General features: G+C 38.1%; 1 protein-coding gene across 3 annotated transcripts in view; it reads left to right on the plus strand.

Moving 5' to 3' along the window:
* The window catches only part of LOC139982455 (uncharacterized), a 240401-nt gene that overhangs the window by 121542 nt on the left and 101575 nt on the right, over positions 1-17284 (plus strand). The window contains exons 30-35 of one of the 3 annotated variants that reach the window (XR_011798183.1): positions 3734-3844; positions 5286-5544; positions 7753-7828; positions 8353-8520; positions 8825-9003; positions 9317-9448. Coding sequence is in view for 1 of the 3 variants with exons in the window: in XM_071995347.1 (XP_071851448.1) it covers positions 3734-3844; positions 5286-5543 (369 nt within the window). In the remaining 2 variants the exon portion in view is untranslated. The remainder of the gene's footprint in view (positions 1-3733; positions 3845-5285; positions 5545-7752; positions 7829-8352; positions 8521-8824; positions 9004-9316; positions 9449-17284) is intronic. The other 2 variants (XR_011798184.1, XM_071995347.1) reach the window with 2 other exon arrangements.

Below are 17284 nucleotides of genomic sequence, written 5' to 3' on the forward strand. Positions count from 1 at the left end.
GGTTACATGTACATAACATTTATGTTATCAACATAGCTTCCCTCAGAATACAAACCCAATGACTCCAAATCTCAAAATTAGTGTTGATTTCGTCTTGTTCAGATCATTGCTAAGCGTTTTGCTTATTTTCTATAAAATAATTAAATAAATCAAACCAAGAGTATCTGAAGGTTCAAACCTAGCAGGATCTTCAGAGGCAGACATAAAGGAAAAGGGAGGAAACCAGATCAAACAGACAATTTATTACAGACATGATAAAGCCTTTTGGGACACTAGACAATGAATGGGGTAAAATTATAACAATAGGCAGTGAAATAAATGAAATATGAAGTAAAAGGATTACTGAAGATGAAATTGGATGAAGTATGTAAACCATGCAGTGGACTATATTTAAGAAAAATAGTCAGGAGAAGATCATTTAAAAAATCAAGTAAGAAATGATGAGTTTATAAGGGGACAACAAAGGGATTAGGCTGAATAAGGACTTCTATGTTGCTTAATCATAGCTGATCTGATGAGATCCTTTTGTGTGACAAGATTGCTAATGGCATGTTCAACTTAATTTTATCAGTAATTGTACACAGGAAATTAGCTTAATCTTTGACAGTGCAGTACATCGCACATTGGTGAAATCAAATCAAAGTTGGAATGCCATTTCACTGTGTCATTATGGATCCAGTTCCATTTGTTTGAAGCACATACAGTCTAATTGTTACAAGTAACAGACTTACACCAAACAAAAATTTATTATTCTTGATGATGTTTGTGTATTGCAATTATTTAAATATTTTATCGTACTGTTTAACTGAAATGTGTATCATAGACTGCTGTATTGAGGCCTTTCATAATTCCAGAATAAATTCCAGGATAATTCCAGAATAAGTTCCAGAATAAGTTCCAGATGATGAGTCCATTATATTTATACTGTGAATCAACAAATATTTGAAGATATACAGGTTGCTTGTTTCATAATATCTTTTAGATTTATAAGAACTCAAGTAAACACTGATAACTGAGATGATTACGTGAGTGAATGGAATTTTCTAAAATGTCTTTATACGGTACATAGAGAGGCAGCACCAGAATTTCCAAAGTGGAGAGACAATTGGGGGGTAAACAGACCGTTGGGGAGAATTTTGAAGTGTTAAAAAGTGTTAAAAAAGTTCGTAAAGAACCTATCAGACAGAAACATGTCCAATATAGAGTTTATTGCGTTGGGAAAAGGTCTGAAGTTCATAGCAACTCCAGTAAAACCTAAACGAAGTGATCTTCTCAAGTCACTAAAAGACCTAAAAAGAAAAATGAGAATCCGCTTCATCATGCAGAATAAAATGCAAAAAGGGATTACAAAATTCCGTCTACCTTCTACATGGTCACCTAACATGACTTTTAGTAAAAACCTAGAGGACTATTTGGAAGCAACACAAACCGAATTGGCAAGTGTTACTATCCGAAACGCCAATAGCAACACACATAAGGCGGAACGTTTTGCACTAAATGCAATTAAAAACGACCGCTCTATTATTGTCAAACCCTTCGATAAAGGTAGAGGCATTGCTATATTAAATCACTCAGACTATCAAGCCGAAATTGAAAGGCAATTAGCTAGTCACCACTACGAAAAGTTAAAAAGTGATATGACGTTTCAAACTAAAAGTTTAGTCCAGGAAACACTAATTGATATGTTCTCTGCAAAAGAGATCGATAAAAGCACCTTCGAGTACTTGTCACCATATAGCCACAAGATCCGCACACCGGTCATATATGTGCTACCAAAAATTCATAAAGCACCCCGGCTAACTCAAAATTTGCCGGTAGACCGATAATAAGTGGAAACGGATCACCGACCGAAAAAATATCAAAATTTGTGGACTATTTCTTGCTTCCTATTGTAATAAAACAAAGCACTTATGTGAAAGACACAAATCACATTCTGCAAATTTTGGAAGCCACCCCGTTACCAAAAACGGTAGTACTCGCTACACTCGATGTCGTCGCCATGTATACCAATACTCCCCAAGAGGAGGCATTAGATATATGTCAAGAAGTCTATGAAAAGACGGAACAAAGCGAATATGGAATAAATAAAATATCTTCCATATCCATGCGCAAACTAATTGAACTCATCTTAACAAGAAACTGTTTCGAGTTCAATAACCAATTCTATCTACAAAAGATCGGTTGCGCCATGGGTAGCCAAGCCTCTCCGGAAATCTGCGATATCGTCATGCATAGACTTGAAAACCAGATTTTACCGACAGATAATAAAATCTTAAGGTTCACACGAAGCTCTTTTAGATGCTCTTATAGATGCACTATGAGTCCATAAAAACCTCGTGCACAGAAAATAGATGCATTTTGAGAACGAGACGCTCATGCCGAATATAAAAAATTCAAAGGCTTACTACTGATGAAGCTCCTCCTATAAAAGTTGAGAGCAGAAACCGGTCTAGTTGGTCATAAGAACCTACGCTAGTCTTTCTTACTATTAAAAGTACACTCAATTCACCTAATAGGTGCAATTATGTTTCACCATGAGGAGCATGCTATAAGTTCATGTTCTTCGGGCCCTCCCTTAAAAATACTTCAGGTTCTTGGCTACTACGTTGCGTTAGATAGTGTAAAACCGCCTACACCCCCATTTCAACAGAAACAATTTGGAATGAAATTACCAAATTGCTAAAGAGAAAGGCTTGTTTATTTGAAAACTTGTCTAACAGAGAATTGGTATGGATATACTATGAAGACAGAATCAGAGACATGGTTAATAACAATTTTGATTTGAGCTTGAGAAATGTGATAAAACATAAAGCCAATTACATGGGCTACTTTAAAGGATTTGATACTGCAAACTTGAAGTATATCTTACTGACACTGAGGACATCGTATTGGCTGTGGTTGTCATCCAGTGTTTATTGTTGTGTTATGGTAACTGACAATAATAATATTGCTTAAATATGTGGGTTGTGTAAGTTATATTTAAATGGAGAACAGTGACAAAATGTAATGTAAAGAATTCTAAGTGTGAACATTTCATAAATAAGAAACAACAAAAACGATTGTTGTAACAAGCTTGCTGGAAAATTCCTACATCTTCAGGACGAAGCCACATCCTCGTAGCATATTTGATGACGAGGATATGAATTTTTTAAATGTGATGATATTTTGTGATTCATCTGGACACAGCAGAGCGCTGAGGGACATGATTTTGAGATGAGATATTTTGCCCACATTTTAGAATATGTTTTTAGACAGTTAAAGTTTCACATTGTGTGTTCGCTGAATATCCCCATGATTGTGTGATGAATTTATGGAAGAATTAATTTGTTACATTAGCTCAATTGGGTCAAGAAAATTCCCAAATATCATTAGGATGCATGTTGATATATATGTGTATTACATGGCACGTTCATTAACATTTAATGATGAAGCAAACTAGCATGTGCACGCTCGCTAATTCGTTTGCTTTGGCTCCTATCTTCGGCCTTTTTTGGAAGATGACTTCTTTGATCTGATATATATCTAGTTTCAAATTACAATAATGACAATAAAGTGGTTATCTTCATAGTAATACAAAATTATGCTGGAAAATTCCTTTACATTCCATAATTGCTACATACTCAGTGACATGATATACAAAATAATGTTCCATCAACCAGCTAAACGTATGCCCTAAATATGAATCATATGAGCTTTCTGGTTCTCAACTCTTTTGCCATTTTTTTTCTCACAGAATCCTTCTTTGGCATCCCATCAAGCAATTAGAGGAGAAGCCAAAGGGAACCCAACAGGAGCTGAAGCAATGACAAAAGATAGCGAAGTAGTTACAAATGAAACTTTGCAGGTAATTATTACTGATTGAGAACTTCCAAGTATGAATCAAGACTTTTGACCAACATCGCTCTTAATCTGTGATTTCTGACTGGTTGCAGAATTGAAACAATCGTGATTGATATCTTGCTTTCTTCACTATGTGATTTGAAGCCGACATTTAGACATTATCGGAAGTTATAATTGCTAGTTCGTTTTGCGTGTTGTTCCCAATTTAACATGTAAAACATCCCACACATTTTCAAAAATTATACATAAATAATTATTATATTTATATTTAATTATTATATATTACTATATGCTTGCTGTTGTTTTAAGAAGTAATGTCATGCATATTTAATTAGTAGGTGAGGCATATTGTAAAAATATTAACATGGCCACGTACATGTTTGTTATCTTATTATATTCTTATTGTGCCGCATTTGCCTAAAACACTCACATAATGTTACACCTAAATGTCAACCACAGTCTTGCAGTAAGTACCTTACATGGTTGCTGATCTTAGCATTGTACTGAAGGTGTAAAGAAGGACGTTGTGCATTTGGCTTGTTATTCCATTGCCATGTGTAGTGCTGCAGGAGCCACTGACATACTAAACTGAGCAATTGTGTAACATACTGTGATAATGTGACAGCGGTATTAGTAGCTTGTAAGTGACTGGTATATCCTGTACCTGGCATTATAGGCTTCAATTTACCATGGAACTGCAACGTTCTGGACAGCTCGGATTGTTCTCTTGAAAAGAAGAATGTTGCTATATTTTGTTGTCCCACATAACATATAACACAATAATAGAATCATAGCATGTTTCACAGTTATACGAGGAACTATGTTTGGTTTGTTGGGATTCACTTTAATGTTATAATGGCATTATCTACATGAATCTGTGATATTTTGGATTATGTAACATATGCTCTGGTGGAAAAATGTCTGTCAACCTAAATGCATTAAATAATTTCCACCTGAAATACCTTGAAAAATACATGTCTTAACAGATATATTCTAAATAACATCAACGTATCAACTACAAGCACGTCGGTAGTATTGAGATTCTGCAGCATTTTCTGCATTCTTACAGTTTCCTGTGTTGACCCTTCATGTGTGTCCACTCTGTTTCTAGTAAACACCTGTGTGACAAATGTGTGGCAAATCTGTGTATATTTCTGACAGTCACACTTTTCACACATAATTGCTGCTGTGTCTATGAATAATGGTAGCTTTTGTCAAGCATATTAATGAATTGGTGTGGCAAAATTAAACGATTACATTGGCCCATTTGACTGTCTATTACACAAATCAATTTCATTAAAAGTATTTGATATGAGCATTTGCCTCATTAGTGTTCTAGCTTTTGACCGTCTTCTAAGGTTCTTATACGGATTAGTTCAATTTCAATTGGCATCATAAAATAGCGTTAGAACGATGAAACATTTTGGTTTTTTGGTTATTTCAAGGATTTGTCAGGAAACCTTACCGAAGAATGGCGGGATGTGGGAAGAAAGCTGAAGCTTGAACAGACAGATATTTGCAACGTAGAGGCAAATAACAGAAATAAAGGACAAAAGGAAGTGATTTACCAGGTATTGTTACTATGGAAACAGAAACGTGGGATGGCAGCAACAAACAAAGCACTGATAGACGCTCTCAGAGTAGCTGGACGAAAGGACCTGCACGATAATTTTCTTAAATTTGGAAAATTTGGAACAACTTCAGGTAAGTCAAAGACAACAAAACATGATTTCAATAAAAGAGATTATATTTTTCTTGCTTTGTACTTACACTATATAGATTTTAAATTCCATTGCAAAATACAATATGAAAGGGATATTAGCCTGTAGAAAGAAGAATTAACATTATTTATGGAAAACCTAATTTTTCTGCAATAGAGTTAATGCAATTTTGCATGGAAGTATGAGCAGCAAATTAATCTGCAGATTGACATTTAGCAAGCTGTTAAGAACATTACGTTGTAAACGTTTACTTCTTATAGCGCTATGTTGGAACTTTGCGAAAAAATCATTCAAAACCATATGCAAGTTATTCCCCTTGAAAGAAGCATCTCTAGGATACAGCTGACAACATATTTTATGTCATGCATACCTCTAAAAGAATTGTCTGCTAACCCTTAGAAGTTACCTTAAATGTGAATAATTTTGATACATTGCCCCTGTGGTTCTAATTTTTCTCTTTCTAACCATATGAAAAATGTCCCCATTCAACGTTTCCTTTTTTGTAGAAATATGGCTTTCAAATTCACTAGTTTTTCACCAAAAGTACCAATTGTTCGAGAAAAAAATAATGATAAATAATTTTCCAAGCATGTTGTGAAAGTTTGAGAACGCGAATGTTGCGTTTGACAGAGAAACGATTTTTTAATCGTTAAGGATGGATATTTACAATATGATTTGAACAGTACAGACGTGACGTCATCTACGTTAATGCAGATTGCGAAATAACCCACGCTCCACACTGTCCCTACAGTAATCACAACAAAAACCGCGTTAGTATACAAATTAATTTCTTCCTTAATTTTCGGTGAAATTTATTATAAATTAGATATGTTTTCAAAAACTTATTAAGCCGCCATATATGTAGTAGATCGGTGGTTTCGTGGTCTTTGTGTAACACAAGATTAGTTTAAACAGCAGACTCTTCGTTGTTTATACATCGCGCTATCCAGCTCCAACGCGAAGAATATTCCCATGTAGGCTACTCTAACGTTTACAATTGGACAGTTCTGCGAAGCCTAAACTTCTCGATACTACATTCTGCTCTGACATCGATTCCGCCGAGTAAGTTTCTCTTTACTGTAAATTTGATCCTTGAATTTTAATTCATCGATTTCGAAGAACAGCGTATGGACTGTGGTTTGAGTATGAGAGTGTATTACGTGCAACGCTATGTGCGTATACCAACTGGACATGGTAGACTGTATACGCTCGTGATGTGTACGTAATATATAGGCAATCACATTTGCGTGTATTTGCTGCAGAAATGGGAGTGCTAACTTCAAGTCGCCTGTTTTGCCTATTTGCCTGCACTACATCATTCACCTAATTGATGCGGTCAAACAAACAGTATTTTTGGTGAGAAACTGGTGACCTTAAAGGCAATTTTTTTACAAGAATAAAACGTCGAATGGGGACAATTTACACATGGTAGAAAGAGAAACATAAGACCTATGAGAACCGATGTATCCAAATCTTCCACCAGACAATTACTTTCATTCTCTGACTATGTTACAAAACGTAGATATTTTTGTAACAAAAGACATATCAATTTAGTTCTCCTTATGTATGACTTCTATCAGCAATGCATTGAAAGAGGTCTCAGATTGTTCTGTTAATTGTAACAATAATCATGTTAACATTTATATTCAAATGTGATATTCCGCAGTATTCTGATATATTCATTTGGTCTCACTATTTGTATAGTGGTGTGTCCATCGTTGAGGAGAGCCTCATAACCTACTACTTATAAATAGTAACTTTCTATAGAGACATCCCTACAGGGAGAGAGGAGATCTATCAAGGATTTGCTGTACTGTATGTGTTGGTCAACGAATAATATGACAAACCATGTTTGGTGCAATCATGATTTGAAGAGTATATGTGAAATATTATTCATAGTAAACTTTTAATGACTTGACAGTATAACGAATGAACTCACCATGCTCATTCAAATGAAGATGCAATTGTTTAGGTCAAATCATACATCGAAAAAAGAACTTAATTGCTGCCTTATCATAGTACATTGAAACCTCAGCAGACATTTCAAATGCATCAAATTTGAAAGAGAAATCTCAAATTGTAAACATTAGTCATGAATTTGAAATGCAAGCAAGAGAGAAATGGCAATATTTATTGTTCAAAATTCTTACCTAAGCTGAATGCTCTAAATTTTACAATTTCTTTTTAATAGTTGAAGACGCTGCCATAGAGTGACGGGCAGAGCCAAACAAAATTCAGTGACTTTGTAGAAGTACTTTTAAAGCTTGGTAAGAGATATCATTTAATACATTTTACATTATTTGTCCATCATGCAGACTCTTCTCACTCATATGATCTCAGCAATTATAATACGTATTGTACTTTAAACATTAAACTATGCTACTTGTTTTTATTACTAATTTTGTCAATAAACTGCATAATGGATAACAATATAGTATATTGTACAGTCATTTGCCGAATGTCGGAAAACAGGCTTCTTTCAAAGTTTCACAAGTATCCTTACAATTGTCATTGAATATTAAATAATTAGGTTACTATTATAATAACAGTTATCCATACTGCAGAGTCCTTAATAAAATAACACTAATGTGAGTCTTTCTGTTGTGTGGAAGGGTTCACACATTTATTTCCACTTTACCATGACCTGGCAATCGTTTTACATTTTGTATGATCTAATTTAAAAACATTTCTCTGAAATTTGTATCTACTTCAGAGGTTATTATATAAGTTAATACAGGAAATAACCCGACACATTTATATTCGTGCTACTGCCATATCTTGCATCTCGCAGATGACTGTGGAGGAAATGTCTGATATTCAGTCAGACTATTCTGGTCGTCGGAAAGAAGTGATTCTACAAATGCGTACTACATGTAGGAAGAATATGGCAATTAGTCAACTTGTGGAATTCTCCACAAAAATCAAGGAGTCTGTTAGAACTGGTGTTGGGCAATGCTAGGTATGTTAAGCATTTCAATTCTCATAATCTATATTTGGTCTGTGAGCTGAGAGTGCTAGAATTTCCTTAAAATTAATGAAATGTTATTGAAACAATTATTCTGTGACAAAGAAAGAAACGTCTGTCAAGTAATTGATTTATAAACAAAAATGAAAACCATGCAAATATTAAACAATGGCTTTTAATTCTGAACTGTTGCAGAAAAATGTCTTTTAATATGCATTTCAGCTTTAATAATGATATTCGCAACATATGCAACATCGATTTTAAGTGAAAAATCTTAATTTGTATTTACATATCATAGAAGCTGACTCCATCTACGTGCAGTGTTGTCTCTTCCTGAGATCTACAGCTCATATGAACATAGCACTGTTTATAGAGTCACTGTAACGGAATATGAGAAAAGAAAAGCAACAGTACCATGATGAAAATTAGAAGTCGGCGATACTCCAAACATATGCCTCTACGTCAGCATTTCATCTGGTATGTGATATATCCATACAATTTGGTAAAAAGTTTGTGTAAGAAACCAAGAAATATCATTTGTCAGATACTAGTTCTCTTGGTAAACTATGTGAATGGTACTAGTGTAGATGTTAATTTAGCAGTTTCTAATATTATCAGTGACTGCCTGTATGTTGCTACGTAAACGGCCGCTTATGCAGTTACTTTTGACATTATATATGGCAGCATCTAATGTATGTCAGTGGGTCTCAAAATCAAGTAGAACCCATTTACATGATAATAGTTATATTCACACCTGCTATACTTAGCATGTTCCCTATTTTCTTTGTAGATATTATTGGTATGCTGTTCTACCATCATTACCTGTATAATGGACGTTAACATCTGCCCTAAACTGTGTATGTGTACATATTACAGTCATATCCCAACAGGACAAGAAAGAAGATATCCATTTAGTTATCTGGTAGGTAATATATACATTTTGTTGCTCTGCTTTTATGAGAACTAATGTCTCATTATTTTATACAACAAAAGGTAAGAGGTTTACTCTTTTTGGAGATATATTTAGTAGTTTGATGTTAAATACTTAGGAGCTTACTTATTGCAAGATCTTCACTTGGGTATGCCTTTCAAGAAGATATCAACGTGTGCTCTCATAAAAAAATATTTAAAAAATGGTGCAAATTGTGTGAACATCATTCTAATCACTAGATGGAGTTTAGTGATGTTCTGGGTGTCTTCATTTAAAGACTTCCTTCAGAGTAATGTATACAATTGGTTGAAAATCCTCAGTTTCAGTTATGGTATTATGTATTCTGTGTCATTATATCATCTCCCTACATGCAATGTATAGGGAGATGAGATATTGCACTTCACCCTACACGATAAGTGTGAGGAAGTGTGGAGGAGATGAGATCTGCAACTCCATGGATTGCCCTCTTGTTGTACGTGCAATATTGGAATGACAAATGTAAAAGATGTATTAATAAATAAACCTGTATACCCTAAGTCAAATTGGTGGAATGATGTATGTGACTCTGTAACGAAGCTAATATGATGTACCTACTAAACCATCATCTGTTCAATTAAATGTGCTTAAATATACTTATATAAGTTTCACTCAATGTACTGCATCTTAATGTTTGACTTTAATTATCACTAACTAAAGACAAATCAAGTTGATAAAAAAAAAAACTGGGAATGATGACAACAAAATAAATATGGAGTGAAATGTTGTTTTAAAACTTTTTTTTTCTCTTTTTAATCTGTTTTCATTTACACATATCAAAAGATGATTTTGGGAGAGATGATCTTATCTTTTTGTACACTTGATGTTTGAAACTGTACACTGACTAATTATATAAATAAATACTGAATGACAGCATGAATAATAACACAAGTTGGTGAGGTTCTGTGAACCATTTTTGGTTCCTTGCTTTTTGCAAAGCAAGGAACCTATTCATTCAACTTGGCGCGTGTGTGTGTGTGACACTTGCTTGGGTACACTGTAACTCAACAAAGGAAAATTGAACTTAACTCAAACTTGGTATATAGATCAGCGATAGTGAGAAGATGTACCCTATTGTTTTTGGTGCCTGTGAACGTCACCAAAGTTTAGTTATGGGCCGAAAACCAAATTAATAAACAAAGCAATAACTCCCATTGACAGGGTCTGACATGGCTGGTAGTTTTGAGACTAGTTGTAAATCGGGTAAGGGATTATTTCCAAACATAATGGTCATGTGATCCAAGGTCAACAAAGGTCAATTAGGGGTCAAAAACTAGTATTTTTGCAATAACTTGAGAACGAAATATCCGTGAAGGTTGGGAGTTCTATTGTAATCAAATAGTCGACCCGCGTCTGGTTGACTGTTGACCTCAATTTGACCTCCGGTGACCTTTACCAGTACATTGGCTTATTTTAATTTTGTGGCCATATTCAGATCTCAAATGGTCTTCCGATCAAAATTGTTAATAGATTGACCCCTTTGCGACCTTCGTGTGCGAAGTTATCTGTTATACCCTGGATTAATCGAGGATTATCCTGATTCCTAGCGATATAACAAGAAGACAAAATGGTAAGTGTTTACAGCACATGCGGCCATATTAGACTGTTTATTCTCATCCAGGTCACATGCAGGTCACAACAACTTTACCAAAATAGATGGCGTGATACTGATATATAACACTCCTTCCTACCAGATGATGAAACAATCAAATATTTTTCCTCATTAAACAACTCAACTTTTATTAGATCAAGCAACCAAAACTAACAACTTGAGGGTATAGTTAAATCTCTAACCTCTTGGGTGGTCTGACAACTCTGCCTGACCTGGTTACTGTAGCTGATGGTGCAGGGGACTCTGCTACCACAACTGGGGTTTGACCTGTGTGGACAGGACTACCAGATACTACTGGGGATGTGGTGGAAGGTCCTGGCTGATCCAAGTTAGAGCTCTGCCCTAATTCCCTAGTTGTGTGAGGTACATTAACTGTAACTGGCACAACATCAGCATCCATAGGGGAGTTGATGTTTGGTTTTCCAGCCATAGCATTTGCACCAGTATCGTCAGGGATAAGATGATCTGAGTGTAAAAACCTACGATTATTGCCAGGGATCCTAACAATATATGTATGAGGCCCCTTGACTTTCACTATGGTACCAGGAATTCATCGTACCTCCCCCCCCCCCCCCCTCTAACATTTCGCACCCTCACTGGTTGATAAAGGTCGAACTGCCGCACTGATGAACTGCGGTCCCTTTGCTGTTTTGCAGCATCCTGTCTCTTTTCCACCTCTGCAGGCTAGGTTTCACTAAAGAGAGCCTAGTCCTTGGGGATCTCTTAAGAAATAACTCTGATGGAGTTTTCCCGGTAGTTGTGTTCGGGGTATTTCTAAGAGTAAATAAAACATTAGCTACCTTGTGACCCAATGTCTCCCCACTTGACTTAGTTTGAACAGGTTTGAACATTGCGTTCTGCATGCCCATTCGTAGCTGGATGGTATGGAGGAGTGAGAGTATGGTCCACACCATTGGACTTCAGAAAGTTCTGAAATTCCTCAGATCTAAACTGAGGACCATTATTACTTACTATCTGAATGGGTAACCCATAACGTGCAAAAAGTGTTCTCAAAACATTTATCGTGGCAGTACTTGTTGTGGTATTCATTGGTAATACCTCCAACCACTTTGAATGGCTATCCACCACTAGCAAGAAATTCTGACCTTTGACCTCTGCATAGTCTATGTGAACCCGCTGCCATGGCTGTGTGGCCCATGGCCATAACAGCAATGGTTCAGGATTAGGCGCCTTCTGCACTTGTATACATTGCGTGCATAGCCTAACTTTATCCTCAATATCCTTGTCTAAACCTGGCCACCATACATAACACCTAGCAAGTGCCTTCATCCGACTCATGCCCGGATGACATTCATGAAGTTCACTCAGGATAAGCTCATGCAATTTGAATGGAATAATTACTCTACGCCCCCAAATAAGGCATCCATCCTCCAGGGATAGCTCATCTCTGCGTGTGAAGTATGGTTGTATGGCAGGGTCCACACAATGATTTGGCCAGCCAGATAGAGTAAACTCTAAAACTTTGGCTAAAACTGGGTCCTTGTCTGTATGTTTTGAAATTTCAGTCGCAGTAATAGGGGTTTCCATTAGGACTGTCTCAAAAACAAAATACTCCTCTGGGTCACCACTGGAGGCTTCCTCAACTGGGAGTCTGCTGAGCAAATCTGCATTTGCATTCTTTGCGGAAGAGCAGTACTCAATATTGTACTGATATGCGGACAATAACACTGCCCATCTCTGCATCCGAGCTGCTGCCAAAGTCGGGATACCATGTTTTGTCCGAAGATCTTAGTCAACGGTTGGCGATCTGTGATAAGTGTGAAATTAGTGCCATACAAATACAAGTGGAATTTCTTGATCCCAAAAATAATGGCAAGAGCCTCTTTTTCGATTTGGGCATAATTCTTCTCGGTCTGACTCAATGTCCTAGAGGCATATGCTATGGGGCGATCTGAACCATCTGGATATCGATGGCCCAAAACAGCTCCAAGTCCACATGGACTAGCATCCACACTCAACACTAGAAGTTTATTTGGATCAAAATGGGTGAGCACCTGATTAATAGCTAAAACATTCTTTGCATTGAAAAAAGCTTGATCACAGTCATCACTCCAGACCCAATTAATGTTGTGTTTCAGTAGGGCATACAATGGTTGCATCTGAGAAGAGAGATTCCTTACAAATTTGCCATAATAGTTCACCATGCCCAGAAAGGACTTCAATTCAGATACATTGGTTGGTCGAGGTGCCATTTGTATGGCCTCGATTTTGTCCTGCAAAGGGCTCACACCTTCACTGGTGAGCTCATGACCAAGATACCTGATCTTTGATTTCATGAATTGACATTTTGTGCCATTCAGCCGAACATTGTGCATGTTTAACCTCGCAAACACTGCATCGAGGGCCTTTAGGTAACTATTTTCATTCTCAGTTGCAATCAAGATATCATCTATGTAACAAAATACATTGTCTAATCCAGAAAATATTTTGTCCATCGTTTCCTGGAAAATAGCTGGTGCAGTTTTCACCCCATAACACAAACATTTTGGTGACAGTAACCCCTTATGTGTATTCATTACTTGGAGACTAGCCGATTCGTCATCAAGAAACAGCTGATTGAAAGCACCAGATAAATCAAGCACTGAAAATAACTTTGGGTGTGTACCTCCCTGTGCCAGTTTTGCAAATAAATCATTAGTATTTGGTAATTTGTATCCCTCATCTTCAATACAATCATTCAAAGCTTTGTAGTCTCCACATACTCTTATTTCACCGTTTCCCTTCTGTACATGCACAACTGGTGAGGCCCATTCACTATAGTTGACTTGGGTAACTATATATCATTCTTGATAATTTTTCATATTCATTTCCCCCCTTTTCTAACAATGAGTAAGGCACTGGCCTACTCTTTTGGTATTTGGGTCTACTTTTTGCTTTCACTCTCAACCTAGCAGAGAATCCCATAATACCTATTTCCCTTGATGAGCATATTTTCTGATTTTGACTCAACAAATTTTCCAAGGTTGGTGACACAGGATTCCCCAAATTTTGGATTCCAACCTTTGCTGGTTTTGGCTCAGATACCACAAAAATATTTTCCCAGTCCAGTTTGATTTTACTCAAGTGGTCTCTGCCGAAAAGGGATGGACGGTTTCCCTTGACAACCAATACATCCACCCTACAACTAGTACCTCCATACTTTGCCGTGACTACAATACACCCTATCACAGGCACCTTTTCACCTGAATAGCCACGTAGGGTTATATTGGTATCCTTTATGGGGTAATGGGCCAAACTGGACTTGTACACATGCTCCGAAATGGTGGAACGAGTCGCACCGGTGTCAATTTCCATGGTTATTAGAACTTTAGTGTCCCCTACCACTAACGTAATCAAATACGGCTTATTGGTCTTTACACCTGATAATGTATGATATAAACCATCATGTAAATCAGTTTCATCAGTTTTAACACTATCTACATACTGTTCATTAGTGTCCTTATTACTAGAACTAACGTTAGGCCTAGCATTACAGAGTTGTTGACAATTAACAATTCATAATCATGGACGTTAAAAATGAATGTAAGAGACTGACTTCGATCAGCTTGCGGCTTTGATAAGCCAATGAGGCTTTTTCGCGAGTTCCTGCTTGCAGGAGGATCTAATATACATACATACATACATACACGCATAAATACACACATACATACATTAGGCTCACCATCCTCCATAGGCCTATAGCTAGTTGAGATGGAGTGGTTGCGGTGAGCCCCTGTCCTCGTCTGATTCTGCGAACTTTTCTGGCTTTGAGGTCCCTTAGCCCCAGATCGGCAAGCTCTTTGAATATGACCCTTCTTCCCGCACGAATGACAGTTTACCTCGCGAAACCTGCAATCATTGGGCTTGTGGTTGCTTCCCCCGCAGCGATAGCATGATTGTGCACTGTTAGCTTGCCAGGGTTGCTGATTAGGCCTATTGTGCTTGTCGTTGTTTCTATTAGTCCCCTGACTCCTTCGTCCTTGACCTTGAGGGCTCCGCCAATTCAATCTGTTTGTACTCACAGAACTTTGTGCATCGATATGTTCCCTTGTTGCTATGCCAGCCATTTCGTCTGCAAGACACTTGGTTTTAGCTTTTTCAAACGTCAGATCAGCGGTTGAGAGTAGCTGCGTTTGAGTTTTCACAAATCTTGTGTGCAGCCACGAGACCAGTCTGTCTCGCAGTGCCTCCAGTAGAAATGCGTTGAAATCACAATGGGTTGCTAAGTTCTTCAAGCGAACAATAAAGTCTGCAACTGACTCGGTTTCAGACTGTGAAGCAGCCCAAAATTTAAAACGTTCTGCGATCACGATCGGTTTCGGTGAAAAATGTCCTTTCAGGAGGGTTTTCAGATGCGCGTACGTCTGTGTACACGGCTTGTCTGGGCTACATACCGTTTTCAAGAGCTTGAAAGTCTCAGCGCCGACCATAGCGAGAAAAAAATGAGCCTGTCTCGCCTCGGCAATATCGTTTGCCACTATAAAGGCATCGCAGCGATCTGCGTAATCTTCGAAGCCTTCGACTGTGTTGTCAAACGGCCCGATATTCCCGTAAACTGCCATGTTTACAATACAGAAATATTCTGGGTTATATTATAGGTTCTTCCTTAGTTCGTCGCCAGTTTGTTATACCCTGGATTAATGGAGGATTATCCTGATTCCTAGCGATATAACAAGAAGACAAATGCTAAGTGTTTACAGCACATGCGGCCATATTGAACTGTTTATTTTCATCAGGTCACATGCAGGTCACAACAACTTTACCAAAATAGATGGCGTGATACTGATATATAACAGCGCCCTCTATGAGCAGCTCACCCGGTCAATGCCCTTCCTTTTCATAAGACCACTTCCCTTTCCAAAGTGGCCAGCTTCACCCAGGGGCCGAGAAATAGCCCTCTCCGAATCCTTGAGGGGCTACCCTCACCGACCCTCGGAGATCGCGATGGCAATCTGCTGCTGTCCGGTCTCTCCGGACCGGGCCTCTACTCCTCACTGACCCTGTCGGTTCCGTGCGGAGCCCTGTCCGGATCCGCTCTGGCTCAGCCCCAGTTCCGACTCTCTACTTCAGACTGGCTCTTTCTTAGCGATTTGTCCTTCCTCATCGGAGCCTTGCCTTTCCCCATCCCAATTGGTCATACTCAATCCGGACGACGCCGGGACTGCAGGAGGCACTCTACTTCTTTCTCCCTCTCTTCTTTCCTTCTCTTCTTTCCCTCTCTCTATCTCCCTCTGCTCCCTGTTGGGAGCTCCCTTCACCTTCTTCTACTCCTCATCCTTCCTCTTCCTCTCCCGTCTCTCTCACCGCATCTCCCTCACTCAGGGGAGCATTCGAGTTGGGGATCTCAACCAACATCCCCTGAAGCCAATTTCTCTGCCTCATAAATCAGGTGTCTATTTCCTGCGATTGAAAACTTTATGCACACTAGGCAGGGTTCCCTTCTGGTGCACATGCTGCACTTGGGACACAAACCGTGGTCATCCCACATTTTCCCGGGGCGAAACAACGAGCAGTTGACACTCTTTAATTGGCTAAGAGAAGACATGTCTGAATCCCCGAAAGTAAGGTGAAAAATGCAACGAGACTCATGAACTTAACAAACAATGGGCGAGTGTAGGGGAAGGAATTAAAGCTAACAAAGCGTATGATATGTAACAACGTGCTTCATCTAGAAGCCCCGCAGCTTACAAGAGTAAGTGAACCTCAGGTAAGAAGCCCAACAAAAGACCCGCTACAAAAAGAGCCCAATACAAAGGTGAAAATGATAATACTGTACAATATACAACACTGTGTACAACAAAAGAGCGGGAAGCCCACAAAGGCAGTTCGCAGAACTGCTACTCCTCACTTGCTAACATGCAAAATACAAACTGGCGGGAACCGTTAATAAAACGCCTATAAAAATCCTCCTTTTTAAGTCAAAAAAGGATACTTATCGAGCTATGACTCTTGTAAACACTTCAGTATCAAAGATTGGAAAAAAAAACTAAGATCCTTGGCTACAGTTCCGTACGAAAAACGAACAGGGTAAAACCAGACGAAAAATGCACCATGCTGGCACTTTCAATGGTAGAATGAGTAGAGTATTGACTGAGGGAGCCGGTCATAGAGGGCGTGCAGTGTTAAAAGGTTACCAGTTAATTCTAGGCACGGTAGAATGAGGTGCTAGGGTTGTGGGG

The sequence above is a fragment of the Apostichopus japonicus genome, chromosome 16, assembly GCF_037975245.1.
Source record: "Apostichopus japonicus isolate 1M-3 chromosome 16, ASM3797524v1, whole genome shotgun sequence".
In the NCBI taxonomy this organism is placed as follows: domain Eukaryota; kingdom Metazoa; phylum Echinodermata; class Holothuroidea; order Aspidochirotida; family Stichopodidae; genus Apostichopus; species Apostichopus japonicus.